Raw genomic sequence first — 19,037 nt, forward strand, 5'->3', positions numbered from 1 at the left:
TTTTTTTTTTCCTTTCTCATCCTACCTTGCTTCCCAAATGTTTCTACTGGTAAAGAATCCATCTGCCAATGCAGGAGACTTAAAGAGATGTGGGTTTGATCCCTGGTCAGGAAGATCCAAGGAGGAGGGCATGGCAACCCACTCCATGCCTGGAGAATCCCATGGACAGAGGAGCCTCATAGGGTCGCAAAGAGTTGGACATGACTGAAGTGACTCAGCACACGTAGCACCCTGTTACATGGAGCTATTTATTGCAGTTTTGGTTGTTTGTATAGAAGTCCTGCTGCCAGTTTCCAGCTAGTTTTCACGGAGAATTGTTCTACATGTAGATGTATCTTTGATGTGTTTTGGGGGGGAGGTGAGCTCTCTGTCCTCTTATTCCACCATCTTGATCCCCTTGGTTGCTGACTTCTTGAAGCCTTGGTTTCCTTTTCTATAAAATGGAGACCTCGTGCTTACCTCATTAACTTTTTGAGAATTAAAAGGAATACTACACACGAAGCACTCAATACTGTCTAGGAATAAGTAGTGATAACCTGATGATTACTATTGCTTGGGGCTTCCCTTCGTGGCTCATTGGTAAAGAATACATTTGCAATGCAGGTGCCACAGGAGATGCGAGTTTGATTCCTGGGCTGGGAAGATTCCCCAGAAGAGAGCATGGCAACCGCTCCAGTGTTCTTTTTTTTTTCAATATTAATTTATTTTAATTGGAGGCTAATTACTTTACAGTATTGTAGTGGTTTCTGCCATACATTGACATGAATCAGCCATCCACTCCAGTATTATTGCCTGGAAAATTCCATGGGCAGAGGAGCCTGGCAGGCTAAAGTTCATGGGGTCACAAAGAGTCGGACACGACTGAGCAACTGAACTGAACTGTAGACTGTGTTGTAGAATGTATAGTCATAAAATCATATGGTATTGTGTCATTGTTGTCTGTAGATTCAAAAATGTTTCTATAGATATCATTTTCACATTCCTTATGGAAATATTAATAAGAGGAGAATGGTTTATTATCCAGACTTAGGGGAAATATGGGTTAAATTAATTTCAGATGACCAGCACAATTGCAGTCATTGATCCAGTGATGTCAAGTTGAGAAGTGATGGAAATTGGGCTGATTAGGAATGAAGAGGCCAAATTTTATGCCCTCAAATTATAGGCTACTGAATTTGAAGCGAGAATGAATGCACCTATTTAGACAGAAGAATATAGCTTCAACACCACTAATACGTTGGAAATAGTATAAGACAAAGTGAAATTTCTGTATTCTCTTGTCTTTTGTTTTAAGTGATTTAAAAGATATCATTGGATCAGTGGTTGTGATTGTTTTGTTTGTTTTGGCTAGCTGGGTCTTCCCTGTGGTGCACGGATTTCTCTTGTTGCGAAGCACAGGCTCTAGAACATGTGGGCTCAATATGTGCAGTATGCAGCCTCAGTAATTGCAGCTCATGGGCTTCTCTAGTTGTGGTTCATGGGCTCAGTTGTCCCACAGCATGTGGGATCTTAGTTCCCAGGCCAGGGATTGAACCCATGTCCCCTGTGTTGGAAGGTGGATTTTTAACCACTGGACCACCAGGGAAGTCCTCAATGGTTGTGATGGTGCTGTTCATCTGAAACTGGGTAACTAATTGAGGAAGTCATTAAGTTCTGGCAATTGACAAATCACCTGAATTCAAGAGACTTAATTCTAAATCACAATAACAATTTAATAACTTCTGCAGAGAAATATACGTTACCAAGATGTACAGACTAGTTCAAGGTATTTATTTGTCTAGGCATATCTACTCGAGAAATCAAGTCTATATCTGAAGATTGCTTGTGAATTTAATGTCAAATTGTTTGATTTTTAAGAGATAGTAAAATCAATCATGAATATTCATTGTCACTTTAAAGGTATACCTAACAAACACATACTTAACAGCAACAGGGCAATCTTATTTGAACTTGGAGGAAATAACTTAGTTCCATTTTAAGGGGTGAATTCTAAAAATAGCTGATCTTATTTATCTCTTACTGGAGAATGATATTTTCTTATCCTGTCTACCAGCTCTGGGTGTTACACTGTTAAGTTTGTATCTTCCCTGTGAACTGAAGATGGGAGGTAGTACCCAAAGTTATTGTTTCTTTCCCTTGGAAATGGGTGTAGTGTCTATGTATACATGGTCCTTCCTCTTAGAGTATTTCCAGAGCTATCCAGACACAGAAGGTGGTTTGTTCATAAGAGAGAAGAGAACCTGTTGAGGTTATGGTGCTTGAAAACATGTTCAGCCGCCTTTTTGCATTCCGATTCTGTTCTCTGACGTTGGAGTATACAGAGAAAACATGCATCTCACAGACTCTCATTATTGGTGAGTAATAGAGTATGAGCTGCTGCAGTTAGATGATATCTGAATTTTCTAATTTGTTTTCCAATTAAGAAATTACATTTCTTTACTGTTTTTTTCTACTTGGGAGTAGATATGTGCTAGATTTGTGGTCTTCCTTATACTGCTTTACTGTTTATTTCACAGACCCATTGTTTATTGTATCAAGTGAGAAAGACCACAACCAGGCGAATATTCAGGCCACCATGATTCGAAGCAAACTGGTAGGTCTTATTCATCTGCTAAGGCAGCCTAATGTACCTGAACCATCTAGTTTGGCTAACTGTGTTGATCAAATTTTCTAATCACCAAATCTCCACTGGATTTTATATTCTGCAGAAATTTCTTTGCCATGGTTACCAGGGGACAAGATGTTTTAATACTTGTGGCCCAATATGAGGATTAACTAACTAATAGTGAATAAAGGACTTATGATAACCTAAATTATTTCAATGAGAAAAGTAATAGATGCCTGTGTTGAAAAAATTGCAGTAGTGCAAAAGCATATATGGTATAAAATAAATGCTACCCTTAGCCCTCTTCACATAATCACTCCTTGTCATCAGTTTCTTCAGTATCCTTCTAGAGACAGTCTATACGTATACCAATAGCCTATGCCATATAGACGGTTTTGTACCTTTCAAAAGTTTGCGGTAGTAAAGTACTTTAGAAAATCTGGTATAATTTTGTCCTTTTTCCCTTTGCCCTCCTGTCTTAACATTAGAGAAGGGTTCCCAGGTTTAGAACCATGTTCAGCAGCATGTTCCATTATCCAAGATATTCTGTTTATTGGAGCAAGGCAGATCCTGTTCCATCATTCATCAGTCGGGACTGGAAGCGACATGAGGAAAGGCACAGAGAAACCCTCCAGCAACTTGCCGCGTAAGTGTCAGGTAGCTCCAGCTGCTATTCGTGTGTTTGATGAATGCATTTTTCTTCTTAAAAAGTTTTGTTTATTCATTCTGTATTATTTTGAAATGTACAGTTGTGATGTTATACCTAGACCAGTTGAGCTCAAATTCTCTTTCTTAACCCCTTTGACCAAAACAATCTGGATTCGGGAGCAACAGTTATAGGTTTATTGGTTAGTATTAGGTTGGTACAAAAGCAATTGTGATTTCAGACTGTGAATTTTATTTATTTATTTATTATTTTTTCCCAATTATTTTTATTAGTTGTAGGCTGATTACTTTACAATATTGTACTGGTTTTTGCCATACATTGACATGAATCAGCCATGGATTTACATGTGTTCCCCATCCTGAACCCCCCTCCCACCTCCCTCCCCATCCCATCCCTCTCAGTCATCCCAGTGCACCAGCCCCGAGCACTTGTCTCATGCATACAACCTGGACTGGCGATCTATTTCACACTTGATAATATACATGTTTCGATGCTGTTCTCTCAGATCATCCCACCCTCGCCTTCTCCCATAGAGTCCAAAAATCTGTTCTATACATCTGTGTCTCTTTTTCTGTTTTGCATATAGGGTTATCATTACCATCTTTCTAAATTCCATATATATGCGTTAGTATACTGTATTGGTGTTTATCTTTCTGGCTTACTTCACTCTGTATAATGGGCTCCAGTTTTATCCATCTCATTAGAACTGATTCAAATGTATTCTTTTTAATGGCTGAGTAATATTCCATTGTGTATATGTACCACAGTTTTCTTATCCATTCGTCTGCTGATGGGCATCTAGGTTGCTTCCATGTCCTGGCTATTATAAACAGTGCTGCGATGAACATTGGGGTACACGTGTCTCTTTCAGATCTGGTTTCCTCGGTGTATACACTGTGAATTTTAAATCATTATAATGAGGCTCAAACACATCTTTATTAATCAAAATAGGAACCATTACAGTCAACACATCTTTGCCAATGAGAAATGAGTTGGTTTGTTCCTGTAGCATAAAAATACAAGTTTCAGGATTTGATGAACACTTGGAATTCAAGAGCTGTGGAAGCGTTTTCCTGGTAGAAAGTTGTTGAAATGCTTGAAGAAGTGGTAGTTGGTTGGTGAGAGATCAGGTAAATTGGCAAATGAGGCAAAACTTTGTAGCCCAATTTGTTCAACTTTTGGAGCACTGGTTGTGCAACTTAGAGTCAGGCATTGTAGAGAAGAACTGGGTCCATTCTGTTGACCAATAGTGGCTGCAGGTATTGCAATTCTTGGTGCATTTCATTGATTTGCTGAACATACTTCTCAGATGTAATGGTTTTGCTGGGATTCAGAAAAATGTGGTAGATCAGACAGACAGCAGACCACCAAAACAATGACTATGACCTTTTTTTGGTGCTCATTTGGTTTGGGGAAGTGTTTTTGGAGCTTCTTCTCTATTCAACCACTGAGCTAGTTGTTGCCAGTTGTTTTATAAATCCACTTTTTGTCACATGTCATAATCCGATCGAGAAGTGGTTCAGTGTTGTGTAGAATAAGAGATGACATTTCAAAACAATTGTTTTTTTTGATTTGCAGTCAGTGCATGAAGCACTGTTATCAAGCTTTTTCACATTTCCAATTTGCTTCAAATGCCAAATGGCTGTAGAAAGGTTGACATTGAGTTCTTCAGCAGCTACTTATGTAGTTGTATGAGGATCAGTCTCGATGCTGGCTCTCAATTGATCATTGTCAACTTCAGATGACCTGCCACTATGCTCCTCATCTTCAAGGCTCTTGTATCCTTTGCAAAACTTCTTTAATCACCACTGCACTATATGTTTGTTAACAAGTTCTGGGCCAAATGCATTGTTGATGTTGCTAGTTTCCTGCCCTGCTTTATGACCCATTTTGAACTTGAATAAGAAAATTGCTTGAATTTACTTTTTGTTTAACATAATTTCTGCAGTCTAAGATAAACATAAACAGCAAGTGATAAGTCATTAGCAAAATGAAATATAAAACAAGAAATGAGCATTAAAATGATGTATAACATAACCACATTCCAGTATCAAATGGCTAAGTTCAACAGTGCAAAACTATAGTTACTTTTGCACCAACCTAATAGGTGTTCTCCAAAATTTATAGTATATATTACATGATAGCTTACCACCAAAGGTAGAGGTGACTGCATTTGTAGTTTCTCTGATCTATCTTAGAAATTGCAAGTGTACTTTTCTGCTAGTATCCAAGTATACTTTTTGAAGACCTGCAACCAAAGCACCTTCAGCAACAGGTCTGTCAAATCCTTTATTCGTTTAAAGCATGTTTACAAGCTCATACATAGTAAATTTCTTTTAAAATGCTACCTTACAGCCTAGACGTAAAAATTTGTTTTTTTAAATTTTGTAATTCTCATGCACTGTTAACTAAAAATGAGCATTTTTGTATGTGAAGTTTCAATAATTTACTCATTTATTAGCTTTCAGTTCCTCTTGTTGGTTTCTGGTTTCCTGGCTCAGGAAAAGTAATTGTTGTAGTCTGAGACGTAGGACAGTAAGACATGTTATAGAAGACTTTCCTCTCAGTCTTAGGTGTATCTGTGTATCTCCTACTTTATAGATATAGAAATATGAGATAGGGGCTTCCCTGGTGGTGCTAGTGGTAAAGAATCTGTCTGCCAATGCAGGAGATGCAAGAGACATGGGTTCGATCCCTGGGGTGGGAAAATTCCCTGGTTAGAAAGTGGCAATCTCTCCAGTATTCTTGCCCTGCAAAACTCCATGGACAGAGGAGCCTGGTGGGCTATAGTCCATGGGATCACAAAGAGTCAGACACAATTTAGCAACTGAGAATGAATATGAAATAAAAATTATATTTGGAAATAATATGTTTGACTTGAATAATGTTTTCCTGCTTTGTTTTAGAATTGATGCTTCTTTTCAGATGCCTAAAGAAGTTTATGAAGATCCTGATGTTACTGGAAAGAATCGCTATAAATATTTTGAAAGGTAGGAAATAATTACTGATGAATATGAGCCCTAATGTTATTAGAGACCTCTTTGTAATAATGATAGCAGCTCTCATATTTAAGTCATGCAGTACGCCAGGTATCACTTTATAAGTGCTTTACATATATAACATCAATTTTCAGAACAGAAATATAGGATAGGATATATCATCCCCATTTTACAGTTAGGAAGCTGAGACCAAAAGAGGAGAAGTAAATTGTTCAAGGTTACTTTATTATAAATTATCAAGTATAGAGCTGGGATTCCAACTAAGTCTGCTTGAGCTTAGAGATAGTAATTGCAAATAAGAATGTATCTTTGAGAACAAAACGAAGTCATCAAATAAAGTGAGACAGAGCAAAGACACCATGACAGCTATAGTGCAGGGAAAAGTGTTAAAAGAGGGCAGATAGGTGACATTTGCTGTCTTTGTGTGAATGTTACCAAAACCAACATGGTCAAAAGATTCACCTTGTTTCATTCGTGATGAATATACACGTGTAATAATCATACACTCAGATTAGATAAAAATAAGATGAGGATTTCCTTCTAGGTCCTATCTGAGTTAGCAAAATAGACTTGATGTCATACCTACATAAGTTCATTTGAGAAAGTAAATTTGTAATGCACATTATTTATGAACAACCTCCTTATGGATGTTTTATGATGCTGGGTTTTTCAGAGAAATGTTAAATTCTTTACATAGTATACTCAGTTCCTAGACTTTCAGGGTGGGGGCGGATATTTAAAGTAAATCATTGGAAATTTCAGAATATCTCAGGGAACTTGAGAAGTTGCTGGGAACTAATGACCAGCTGAAGCCTAAGTATAGGGCACTGTTTCTCAGGTGTGGCTTGTTTTCCATCTGCAGCAAACACATGGGAATGTTTATTACAAATGCAGATTAATTGGCTCTACCTTGTATTCACTGAGTCTGCTGGGCTAGACCTGTGGTTTTGAATTTTAAACATGAATCTTCCCACTCCCCAGTGATTTTGTGTGTGCCAAAGTTTGAGAATTGCTGATATACAAAGTATTCAAACTCACTGATTTTAAGGGACAAATATTGGCAGTAGTAGAAAACTCAGCAAGCACACAATGCAAAAGTCCCACGTTTGTGATTTCCTTTCCTCCCCAGGCCTTTCCTTCCATTTTATCAGCAGACGCCATTCAGTGTTGTTTATGCATCAACCAGGTAAGTAACTGTTATTTTAAAACTTTTTTCCAGTTTATTTTATTTATTATTTGCTTCCATATTTGTTTCTAGAAGATAGTTCTCTGAATCATTATTTTTAAAGAATGGATCATAAACCATTAGAACATTTTCTAGTGGTCATTAGCAGCATTTTAAAAAACAAAATAGAAAATAGCCAAGAGCATCAGACGTGTCGAGGGTAGTTGTGTTTTTGCTTATAATTTTTGTTTTAAATAGGTAAATGTATATGTTCATAGGTATATAATGGTTATGGTATATAGTGTATTTCTTATTATGAGTTATGGTAAAAATGAAAGTTGAAAGAGCTCTAAATGTTCTCTTTTGCTTCTCTGAAACGTACTTATTTGACAACAGTTCGTCAACGTTTCATCAAGAAAACCAATCAGTGAAAATATTTTTTTAATAGTAGAATTTATAATTTAATCATCTAATTGACACAAGGCAGTATGCTATACAAAGATACATACAACATGGTGTCTGTCCCACAGAGGAATGTGGACCAAGGTGGAAAGAAAGTAAAGGACAAGAGCTGAACCTGGGATTATTGTGCAGCTCCCTGGTCTTTTGTTTTAGGTCTTTTTGTTTGGTAAAGTGTCCCATTAAAAAACTAATTTTTGCTATACTCTTTTCCATGTCAATATAACTTAATGTTTCTATAAGAGAAGAAAATCCAAGGTATTCATGAAATGAATGAAAATATAAACCTTTTTTATGGCCTCAGATTTCTGAATAGAGAGTTAAATAGGTCTGGACTTTCAAACATGCATTTAAAAGGTATGGTTACTCTTAATGATACAGCATCTTATAAATAGGATATATGTTATCCAAGGTCTGTAATCCTCAATATAAGTGCCAGTTATGATTCCAGTTTATCCTCAAATTTTTTAAGACAATGTGTGGATTCCTTTGGCTCTTATATGGATGTAGGAAAGATGCTTTGCTTATTGTAGCAATATTTTGGGGGATCAGTCTCTTAAAGCAAAGGAAATAAAAGCAAAAATAAATAGAACATAATTAAACTTAAAAGGTTTTGCACAGCAAGGGAAACCATTGACAGTGTGAAAAGATAGCCCACTGAATGGGAGAAAATATTGGCAAATGATATGACCCATAAAGGGTTAATATCCAAAATATATAAACAGCTCATACAATTCAACGTAAAAAAATCCCAAACAACCTGATTACAAAATGTGCAGAAGACCTGAATAGACATTTCGCCAAAGAGGACATGCAGATGGCCAGTAGGCACATGAAAAGATGTTCAACATGGCTAATCCATCAAAACCATAAGGAGATATTATTTCATACCTGTCAGAATGACTGTCTTCAAAAAGAACATGAATAACAAATGTTGGCAAGGATGTGGAGAAAAGGGAATCTTCATCTGCTGTTGGTGGGAATGTAAATTGGTGCAGTCACTGTGGAAAATAGTATGGAGGGTCCTCAAAAACCTAAAAATAGAACAAACATATAATCCAACAATTCCATTCCTGGGTATATGTCTGAAAAAAAAAACCCACTATTTTGAAAAGATACATGCACCCCAATGTTCATAGCGGCATTATTCACCATTGCCAAAATATGGAGGCAACTCATGTGTTCATCAACAAATGAATAGATAAAATATGGTTTATATATGCAATGGATTAGCCATAAAAAAGAATGAAATTTTTCCACTTGGAACAACATGGATGATTTAGAAAATATGCTAAGTGAAGTTAGCAAAAGACAAATGCTGTATGAGATTACTTAATTTGTGGAGTCTAAAAGATAGAACAAACTAGGGGATGTAACAAAAAAGAAATAGACTCACAGATTTAGGGTACAAACTGATGGTTAGCAGTGGGGAAAGGAAAAAGGGAAGGACAATATAGGAATAGGGGATTAAGAGATACAATCTATAATATATATTATATAAAATAAGCTACACAGATATATCATACAACACAGGAGCTATAGCCAGTATTTTATAGCTATAAATGGAATATAACATCTAAAAATTGTGAAATACTATATTGTGTTTCTTGTTGTTCCTTTGCTAAGTTGTGTCCAACTCTTTGTAACCCCGTGGGCTACAGCACTCCAGGCTTCACTGTCCCTTCACTATCTCCTTGAGTTTGCTCAAACTCATGTCCATTGAGTCAGTGATGCCATCCAACCATCTCATCCTCTGTCACCCACTTCTGCTCTCAATCTGTAAGTTCTTGGTTCACATACTGATAAAGCCTAGCTTGAAGGATTTTGAGCATAATCTTGCTAGCATGTGAAATGAGTGCAACTGTACGATAATTTGAACATTCTTTGGCGTTGCTCTTCTTTTTGGGATTGGAATGGAAATTGACCTTTTCCAGTCCTGTGGCCCCTGCTGCGTTTTCCAAATTTACCAGCATATTGAGTGAAGCTCTGTTAAAGTGCTATTAAAGCATCATCTTTTAGGATTTGAAATAACTCAGCTAGAATTCCATCACTTCCACTAGCTTTATTTGTAGTGTGACAAATAGTTGTAGCTATTTGTCAAGCTTCCTAAGGTCTGCTTGACTTCACACTCCATGATGTCTGGCTCTAGGTGAGTGACCACACCATTGTGGTTATCCAGATCATTAAGACCTTTTTTGTACAGTTCTTCTGTGTATTCTTGCCACCTCTTCTTATTGTCTTCTGCTTCTGTTAGCTCCTTGGTGTTTCTGTCTTTTATTGAGCCCATCTTTGCATGAAATGGTCCCTTGGTATCTCCATCTTGAAGAGATCTCTAGTCTTTCTGTTGTTTGCCTCTGTTTCTTTTCATTGTTCATTTAAGAAGGCTTTTTTTTCCTCCTTACTATTCTCTGGAACTTTGCATTCAGTTGGGTATATCTTTGCCTTTCTCCTTTGCTTTTCACTGCTCTTTTTCCAGTTATTTGTATGGCCTCTTCAGACAATCATTTTGCCTTCTTGCATTTCTCTTTCATGGGGATAGTTCTGGTCACCACCGTCTATAAACAATGTTCCGAACCTCCATCCATACTTCCTCAGGCATTCTTGTCTACCAGATCTAATCCCTTGAATCTGTTTGTCACCTCCACTATATAATCATAAGGGATTTGGTTTAGGTCATACATGAATGGCCTAGTGGTTTTCCCTGCTTTCTTCAATTTGAGCCCGAATTTTGCAGTAAAGAGCTGATGATCTGAGCCACAGTAAACTCCAGGTTTTGTTTTTGCTGACTGTTTAGGGCTTCTCCTTCTTTGGCTGCAAAGAATATAATCAATCTGATTTCGATATTGACCATCTGGTGATGGCTATGTGTAGAGTCATTTCTTGTGTTGTTGGAGGAGGATGTTTGCTATGACCAGTGTGTTCTTTTGGCAAAACTCTGTTAGCCTTTGTCCTACTTCATTTTGTATTCCAAGGCCAAACTTGCCTGTTACTCTAGGTGTCTCTTGGCTTCCTATTTTTGCATTCCAGTCCTTGTGATGAAAAGGACATCTTTTTTTGGTATTAGTTCTAGAAGGACTTGTAGGTCTTCATAAAACTGTTCAACTTCATCTTCTTCAGCATTAGTGGTTGGGGCATAGACTTGGATTACTGTAATGTTGAACAGTTTGCTTTGGAAATGAACCAAGATCATTCTGTAATTTTTGAGGTTACCCCCAAGTGCTGCATTTTGGACTCTTCTGTTGACTATGAAGGCTACTCCATTCCTTCTAAGGGATTCTTGCCCACCTATAACATGTTATACATCAACTATACTTCAGTAAAAATGTTGGAAAAAGAAAATGGGTAGAGGAAAATATAGCATGCTAACACTAAAAGAAAGCAACAGTAGCTATAATAATTTCAGACAGAGCAGACTTCAAGGAAGATTATCAGGGATAAAGATTATCATAATGAAAAAGAGATCAGTTCTCCAAGAAGACATAATAATCCTTAATGTATATATACCTAATGACAGAGTGTCAGACTGCATGTGACAAAAACTAATAGAATTACAAGTAGTAGATGAATTCACTATCACAGTGGGGGGCTTTAATACCCTCATGTAGAAAGTGGATACATCTAACAGGCAGAAAGTCAGTCAGGCCCTCGCATACCATTTATCAGTTGGATATAATTGGTATCTATAGACTACTTATTCAACAATAGAGTATACATTCTTCTGAAGCTCACACAGAACACTCACCAAGCTAAACCACATTCTGGACCATTAAACATACTTTAATAAATGTAAAAATCACAGAAGTTATACCATGTCTTCTCTCAGATCATAGTGGTATTAAACTAGAAATTAAGAACAGAGAGACAACTGAAAATCCCCAAATATATGGATATTAAACAATACATTTCTAAATAGCATGGGTTTTCAAGAGAAATTTTAAAATATTTTAAACCTAATGAAAATGACAATGTAAATTATGAAAACTTGTGGAATGAAACAAAAGCAGTGCTTAGTGGGAAATTTATAGCATTGAATGCATGTATTAGAAAGGAAGACAGATCTAAATCAATCATATAAGCTTCCACCTTGAGAAACTAGAAAAAGAAGAGCAAATTACATCCAAAGCAAGCAGAGGAAAAGAAATAATAAGAAATCAATGGAATTGACCAAGGAAATTGATAGAAAAAGTAAATGAAACCACAGAGTTCGTTGGAAAGCTCACAAAAACTGGTAAGTCTCTAGGCAGACTGACTAAGAGAAAAAGAGAGAGGACACAAATTACTAACATCAGAAATGAAAAAGGATCACTACAGATCCTATGGCATTAAAAAGATAATAAAGGAATATTGTGAATAACTCTTTGCCTATAATACAGTTGATAATGTAGATGAAAAGGGTTAATTACTTGAAATACAACTTGCCAGAACTCAGGAGAAATAGGAAATCTGAATAGGCCTTTATCTATTAAACTTTTTTGAAGCAGTAATTAATGGCTTTCTAAAACATAAAGCACCAGGCCTGGATGGGGTCTGCTGGTGATTCTACCAAACATTCAAGGAAGAAATTATACCATTCTCTACGATCTCTTTCAGGTAGTAGAAGCTCACTCATTCTATAAGGCCAGCATTACCCTAATACCAAAGTCAGACAAAGACATTAAGAAAGAAAGAAAGAAAGATAGTGCTAAGTCATGTACCTCTCTTGAGATCCCATGAACTGTAGCCTGTCAGGCTCCTCTGTCCATGAGATTCTCCAGGCAAGAATACTGGAGTGAGTTGCCATAAAGAAAACTACAAACCAACATCCCTCATAAATGTAGGCGTGGAAATCCTCAACAAAATATTAGCAAATCAAATCCAACAATGTATAATAAGAGATACTCCACATCCAAGTGGAATTTATCCCAGGCATGCAAGGTGGTACTGCATTTGAAAATCAGTTAATGTAATGGATCATGTCAACGGACTGAAAAAGAAAGATCACATGATCATATCAATAGAGGCAGAAAAACTATTTGACAGTACCTGATACCCTCATGACAAAAACTCTCAGTTAACTAGAATTAGAGAGGAACATCTTCAACCTTATGAAGAATGTGTACTAAAAACCTGACTCATACTTAATGGTGAAAAACTCAGTTTTTCCACTACGATCAGGAAAAATGAAAGGATGTCTCCTCTCACCACTCCCTTTCAGCTTCATACTGGAAATAAGACAGGAAAAATAAAAGGTACACAGATTGGAAAGGAAGCAATAAATCCCCCCCCTCGGGCTTCAGGGCATTTTATTTGTATGTATTAGATCCCTAGAAAAAGAATCCAAGGATTTTCCCTCCTGTGTGTTTTCATCTTGGTTCTTCGCGGTCCATTGATGCCAGTTGAGGTTGTCAGTACAATGAAATCAAACTGACGGGATGGGAGCAGGTTATTCTGCCTTTTTCTTGATTTTTGAGTTGCACATCAAATCTGGGACTGATCACTCCACACTTACTTAGCCTGCCTGTGAGGTTCACAACAGTTTCCCCAGCCCTGTGATCATCAATGATTTCAAGCTCGCCAATGCAACCATGCTTCATCATCACAGTTAGAAACCTGGCCATGACTTTGGAGCACGGCCTAATAAGGACCTGGCATTTGCCTCTCTTCAGCATTGTTGATACTCTTGAGAGCACCATTCTGGCAGCATGGAAAGATGGCGGAAAGAGCAGCAATAAAACTTTTAGCAGCTGGCATGTTCATCTTTGTAGAAAATCAGAATGAATTGACTTAAAAAAAATAAGTGGGGTTAATAAGTGAAAAAGTGATTACAGCAAGGTTGTAGAATACAAGGTTAGTATACAAAAGTCAGCTGCTTTCCTATATACCTATATAGAATTTATAGGTATTTAAATTTAAGTGGAATTTGAAATATAAAACACAATGCCATTTACATTAGCATCAACCAATGAAATACTTAGGTATAAATTTAATAAAATACAAGATCTTTTTAAGGAAAACTATGACACTTTGGTGGAAGAAATAGAAGAAGAATTAAATAAGTGGAGAAATACTCCATGGTTGTCGATAGGAAGATTCAATGGTGTCTGTATGTCAGGTCTTCCCTGTTTGAAGTGTAGAGTCCATGTAATCTCAACCAAAATTCCTACAAGTTATTTTGTGGATATTGAAAAAGTGATTCTAAAGCTTACACGAAGAAGCAAAAACCCTGAGAATAAGCAGCACAGTGTTAGAGGACAGAGTTGGAGGACTGACATTATCTGACTTCAAGCTATTATAATCGAGAAAGTGTGCTGTTGGCCTTCCTTGGGAGCTCAGTGGTAAAGCATCCACCTGTCTGTACAGGAGACACGGGTTCGATCCCAGGTTCTGGGATAAGCTCACATGCCGTGAAGCAACTGAACTCGTGCACCACAACTATTGAGTCTGTGATCTAGAACCTGGGAGCCACAACTACTGAAGCCCTTGAGCCCTAGAGCCCATGCTCCTCAACAAGAGAAGCCACTGCAAGAGAAGTCTGTGCACAACAACTAGAGAGTAGCCCCTGCTTGCCACAACTAGATAAAAGCCCACCTAGCAACAAAGATCCTGCACAGCCAAAAATTAATAAAAAAAATTTTTACAGACTGTGATGTTATGGAAAGAATAGACAGATGAAATAGAATAGAGAGCCCAGAAATAGACCCACATACTTATAATCAGCTAATCTTTGACAGAAGATGAGATGGTTAGATAGCATCCACTCAATGGACATGAATTTGAGCAAAGTCCAGGAGGTAGTGAAGGACAAGGAAGCCTGATGTGCTGCAGTCCATGGGGTCGCAAAGAGTTGGACATGACTTAGTGACTGAATAACAATCTTTGGCAAAAAGAACAAAGGCAATACAGTGGAGCAAATACAGTCTTTTTAACAAATGATGTTGGAACAACTGGACATCTACATGCAAAAAAAATGAATTTAGACACACCTCTTACATCCTTCACAAAATTAACTTAAAATGGATCACAGACCTCAGAGTAGAATACAAAAATATAAAACTCTTAGATTACATAGGAAAAACCTAGATGGTCTTGGGTATGGTGATGACTTTTTAGATACAACATCAAAATCACGATCCATTAAAAAAAATAATGGGTAATCTCGACTTCATTAAAAAAAGTTCAAAGACCTTAATAGACACCTCACCAAAGAAGATATACAAGTGGCAAATAAGTGTAAATGCAAATTAAAACAATATACCACTATACAACTGTTAGAATGGCCAGAATGTGGAACACTAACACCACCAAATATTGAGCAAGAAGAATTTTCATTTTTGATGGAAATGCACAATGCTATAGTCACTTCAGAAGACAGATTGTCAGTTTCTTACAAGACTATGCATACTGTATACAATATGGTATTATCTTCTATTCTGAACGATGCACTTCATGGAAGTGAGGCGTCTGTAAATGACTATGTGGATTGAACTTTAATCCCTATGCACTCAAGACACATTTTTTGAACTAGTGAAAAATACTAATACTATTATTACTCATCTGTAGAAATGTTAGTGATTCTAACCTGAATCATGAATTTTAATGTATTGACACACCAAAATAAAATTTGTCTAAGACTCTTAAAAAAAAAAAAAAAGACTATACACATACTCTTAACATATGATTTGGCAGTGCTGCTCCTTGGTATTTACCTGAAGGGGTTGAAAACTCATGTCTACACAAAAGCCTGCACACTAATGTTTATAGCAGCTTTATTCATAGTTGCTGAAATGTGGAAGCAACCAAAATGTCCTTCAGCAGGTGAGTGGATAAGTAAACCATGGTACATTGAGACAACAAAATATTATTCAGCACTAAATAGAAATGAGCTATCAAGTCATGAAAAGACGTGGAGGAACCTTAAATGCATATTGCTAAGAGAAAGAAGCTAATCTGAAAGGGCTGCATACGTATGATTCCAACTTTATGACATTCTAGAAAAGATAAAACTATGGAGACGATAAAAAGATTATTGGTTGCCAGGGGCCTGGCGAGAATGGGGAAAGGATGAATAGGAGCGCAGAGGATTTAAAGGGAGGGCAAATACTCTGTATGTTACTATGTGATGGATACAGATTATTATACATGTCTACACTGACACATAAGGATTTGTCTATACCCATATAATGTATGACACCAAGAGTGAACCTTAACAGGGAACTATAGTCAATATCTTGTAATAAACTATAATGAAAAATAATCTGAAAGATTATGTGTGTGTGTGTGTGTATGTGTGTATATATATAAATATATATATATAAAAAACTGAATCACATTGCTGTGGACCTGAAACACTGTAAGTCAGCCATACTTCAATAAAGTATATATATTTAAAAAAGAAAAAAGTGAACCTTAATGTAAACTGTGTATTTTGGGTGTCTGTGAAGTGCCAGTATAGGTACATCAGTTTTAACAAAGGTACCACCTGGCGAGTGATGTTGATAGTGGGTCGGGCTATGCACATGATGGGTAAGGGGTATATGGGAAGTTTTTGTGCCTTCTCAATTTTGCTGTGACCTAAGATTGCTCTAAAAATTGTCTTTAAAAATGCAAATGGTCAATAGAGTTCATAATAACAGAATAAGATTTGCTAGCTTTGTGAAGCTCCTCTTTTTGTGTGTGGGGTTTTTTAAAATGTATTTATTATTCATTTTTAGCTGAATGGGTCTTTGTTGCTGTGCTTGCTTTTCTTTAGTTGCAGAGAGTGGGGGCTATTCTTTGATGCACTGCAAGGGCTTCTCATTGCAGTGGCTTCTCTTGTTGCACGGGCTCTAGGGCACATGGGCTTCAGTTGCAACATGTGGCTTTAGTAGTTATAGTCCCTGAGCTCTCGAAAAAGGCTTTGTAGTTGTGGTGCAGGGCTGAGATGCTTCATGGCCTGTGGGATCTTCCTGGACCAGGGATCAAACCTGTGTCTTCTGCATTGGCAGGCAGATTCTTTACCATTGGGCCACCAAGGAAGCCCTGCGTCTAGTTTTGTTGGGACTAGAAGGGGAAAATTTAAAAGACTGTGGGTGTGGCAAACAGTGCCTGCTTCAGTGGTGACTGGTATTAGAGGATGGAGGGTATGGAGCAGTAGCGGCTGCTGAAGGGATACCATCCTTAGACTAAGTGAGGCTCAGGATGCGATCCAGGACCAGGCAGAGCGCGAGCCAAGTAGGGAGCAGATGGAGGGTCTTTCTGGTGTTGGGTCCTGATTGAGGTTGGGCAGAGCTGGGAAAGATTTTTTGCTTGCTCTTATTCACATTTTACTCTCCCCTGAAACCAACTGAAATGGAGAGAAGAATATGTTGGAGAAAAATAACAAGTTAATTCCGACCCAGGAATTGAACTCAGGTCTCCCACATTGCAGGCAGACGCTTTACCCTCTGAGCCAAGGGGGAGACCTAATTGGTAAAGGAAATGTGTTATTAAGTTACACAGGACTTTTGTCCAAGTAGCATTCCTCCTTTGCATCTTCTCCTCAGACCCACAGTCCCAAGTCAGCAGAAAGCTTTGGCAGAAGGATTCCTCAGGCTTTGCCATAATCTTAGCATGTTTAATCAGATGGGTCAAATGTGAAACTAATTTGGAAAGCAGTAATTTATTCTCTTGATCCAAGCTGATGATTTCATAATATTCACATAACCTGGGATGATATAAAGGTAATTTAAAGTTATCTCCTCAAGTAGAATTTTTGTAGTAGAATACTGTCTGCTGAAAACATAAGAAACTATATATACTCATATTGTCTACTTATGTTAGGAATTAATAGCAACTGCTGAAAAAAATGATTTCAGTACCTGTTAGATTTCAACACTAAAAACTACTTAAAGTACTGTTCCATCACAGGTTGAACTGCCAAATAGACCCTTCTTTCTGATTGGCTTGAAATGCATTTTTCTTTGAGCTAAGATTTACATGCTGTGCTCATGTATAAGCACCTCATATTGCCTTTGACTATTTTTCTTAATGGAAATCTCTTTTTTCCATTGTATTTATTTATGTAATTTAATCAATTCTTCTACCAACTAGAAAAAAGATTTATTTTAAATGGAAGTGATATATATACATGTATATGTATTTCTTGTTTTATAAGTAGTATGTGTACAGGTTAAAAAAAGAAAATTCAGAAGACTATAAACATGAAAAAATTCTTTCTATAATTATACTATCCAGAAATAATTGCTTTTACTGTTGTATATCCATTTAGGAATTTTTATGTGCCCATTAGCACAGTCTATAAAACATAAAAATGTACTCCTAGTGTACATAATGCTTTATAGTGTTTTTTCTACTTTACGTTAGATCATAGACATTTTTGTTCATTCATATAGATTACATTATTATTTTAATAGCTGGATAAAAATTATGGATGTACCATTTTTTAAACAGTATTTCTACTGATGGTCATTATTTAAGTTTGTGATTTTTTTTTAGAGTCACATGTAGTAGATTGGGAAGGAGTTCCATGAAGTGTTGTTTAGTCAAAAAAGCAAGATGGCAAAACTGTACTTATAATATGATTTCATGTTAGTCAAACAGTAAAATAAACTATTTGTGTCAGTTGTAGAAAATAAGTGTGCAAAAAATATGGAGGATGTAATTCAAGGATACATTTGGGATATATATCCTAGATAGTCTTCCCAGGTGGCGCTAGTGGTAAAGAATTCACTTGCCATTGCAGGAGACTTAAGAGACGCAGGTTCAATCCCGGGGTTGGGAAGATCGTAGATACCAGGTATATAGAAAAGGTACTGCTGTGGGTGGAAAAGGAAGAGAAAGGGATTGAGGGATGCAAACTCAAAAGTAAAAGAAAACACTGCACTAAAACATTAACCCATATGTGCTACTATACTTTTTGTTAAATTGTGGATAAGGGTAGGCTCATGTTTAAGTGAATTTATAAGTTTTTCTGTGCTTAAAAATAGAATGAAAAAAAAAGGTGAAAATAATGGATCCAAGGTTGATGCCTAATGACCCCAGATATAGCCACTTTTAAAAATAAATCAGCCATTAAGACGTTTTTACTCTTATAAATGAGACTTTATAAACATGTTTGCATATATCTTTGTACACTCATTGACTTATTCCCCATAATAAATTCCTCATAGTGAGCACAATTGGTCG

The 19,037-nt window shown here is 36.9% G+C and overlaps 1 protein-coding gene across 1 annotated transcript in view; it reads left to right on the forward strand.

The window, feature by feature from the left end:
• CFAP91 (cilia and flagella associated protein 91) overlaps positions 1–19,037 on the forward strand; it is a 98,121-nt gene that overhangs the window by 5,854 nt on the left and 73,230 nt on the right. The window contains exons 2-5 of the mRNA XM_065942109.1: positions 2,517–2,593; positions 3,094–3,251; positions 6,179–6,262; positions 7,401–7,457. Coding sequence (XP_065798181.1) covers positions 2,517–2,593; positions 3,094–3,251; positions 6,179–6,262; positions 7,401–7,457 — 376 coding nt within the window. The remainder of the gene's footprint in view (positions 1–2,516; positions 2,594–3,093; positions 3,252–6,178; positions 6,263–7,400; positions 7,458–19,037) is intronic.

This window comes from Muntiacus reevesi, chromosome 8 (genome assembly GCF_963930625.1).
Source record: "Muntiacus reevesi chromosome 8, mMunRee1.1, whole genome shotgun sequence".
Taxonomy (NCBI): domain Eukaryota; kingdom Metazoa; phylum Chordata; class Mammalia; order Artiodactyla; family Cervidae; genus Muntiacus; species Muntiacus reevesi.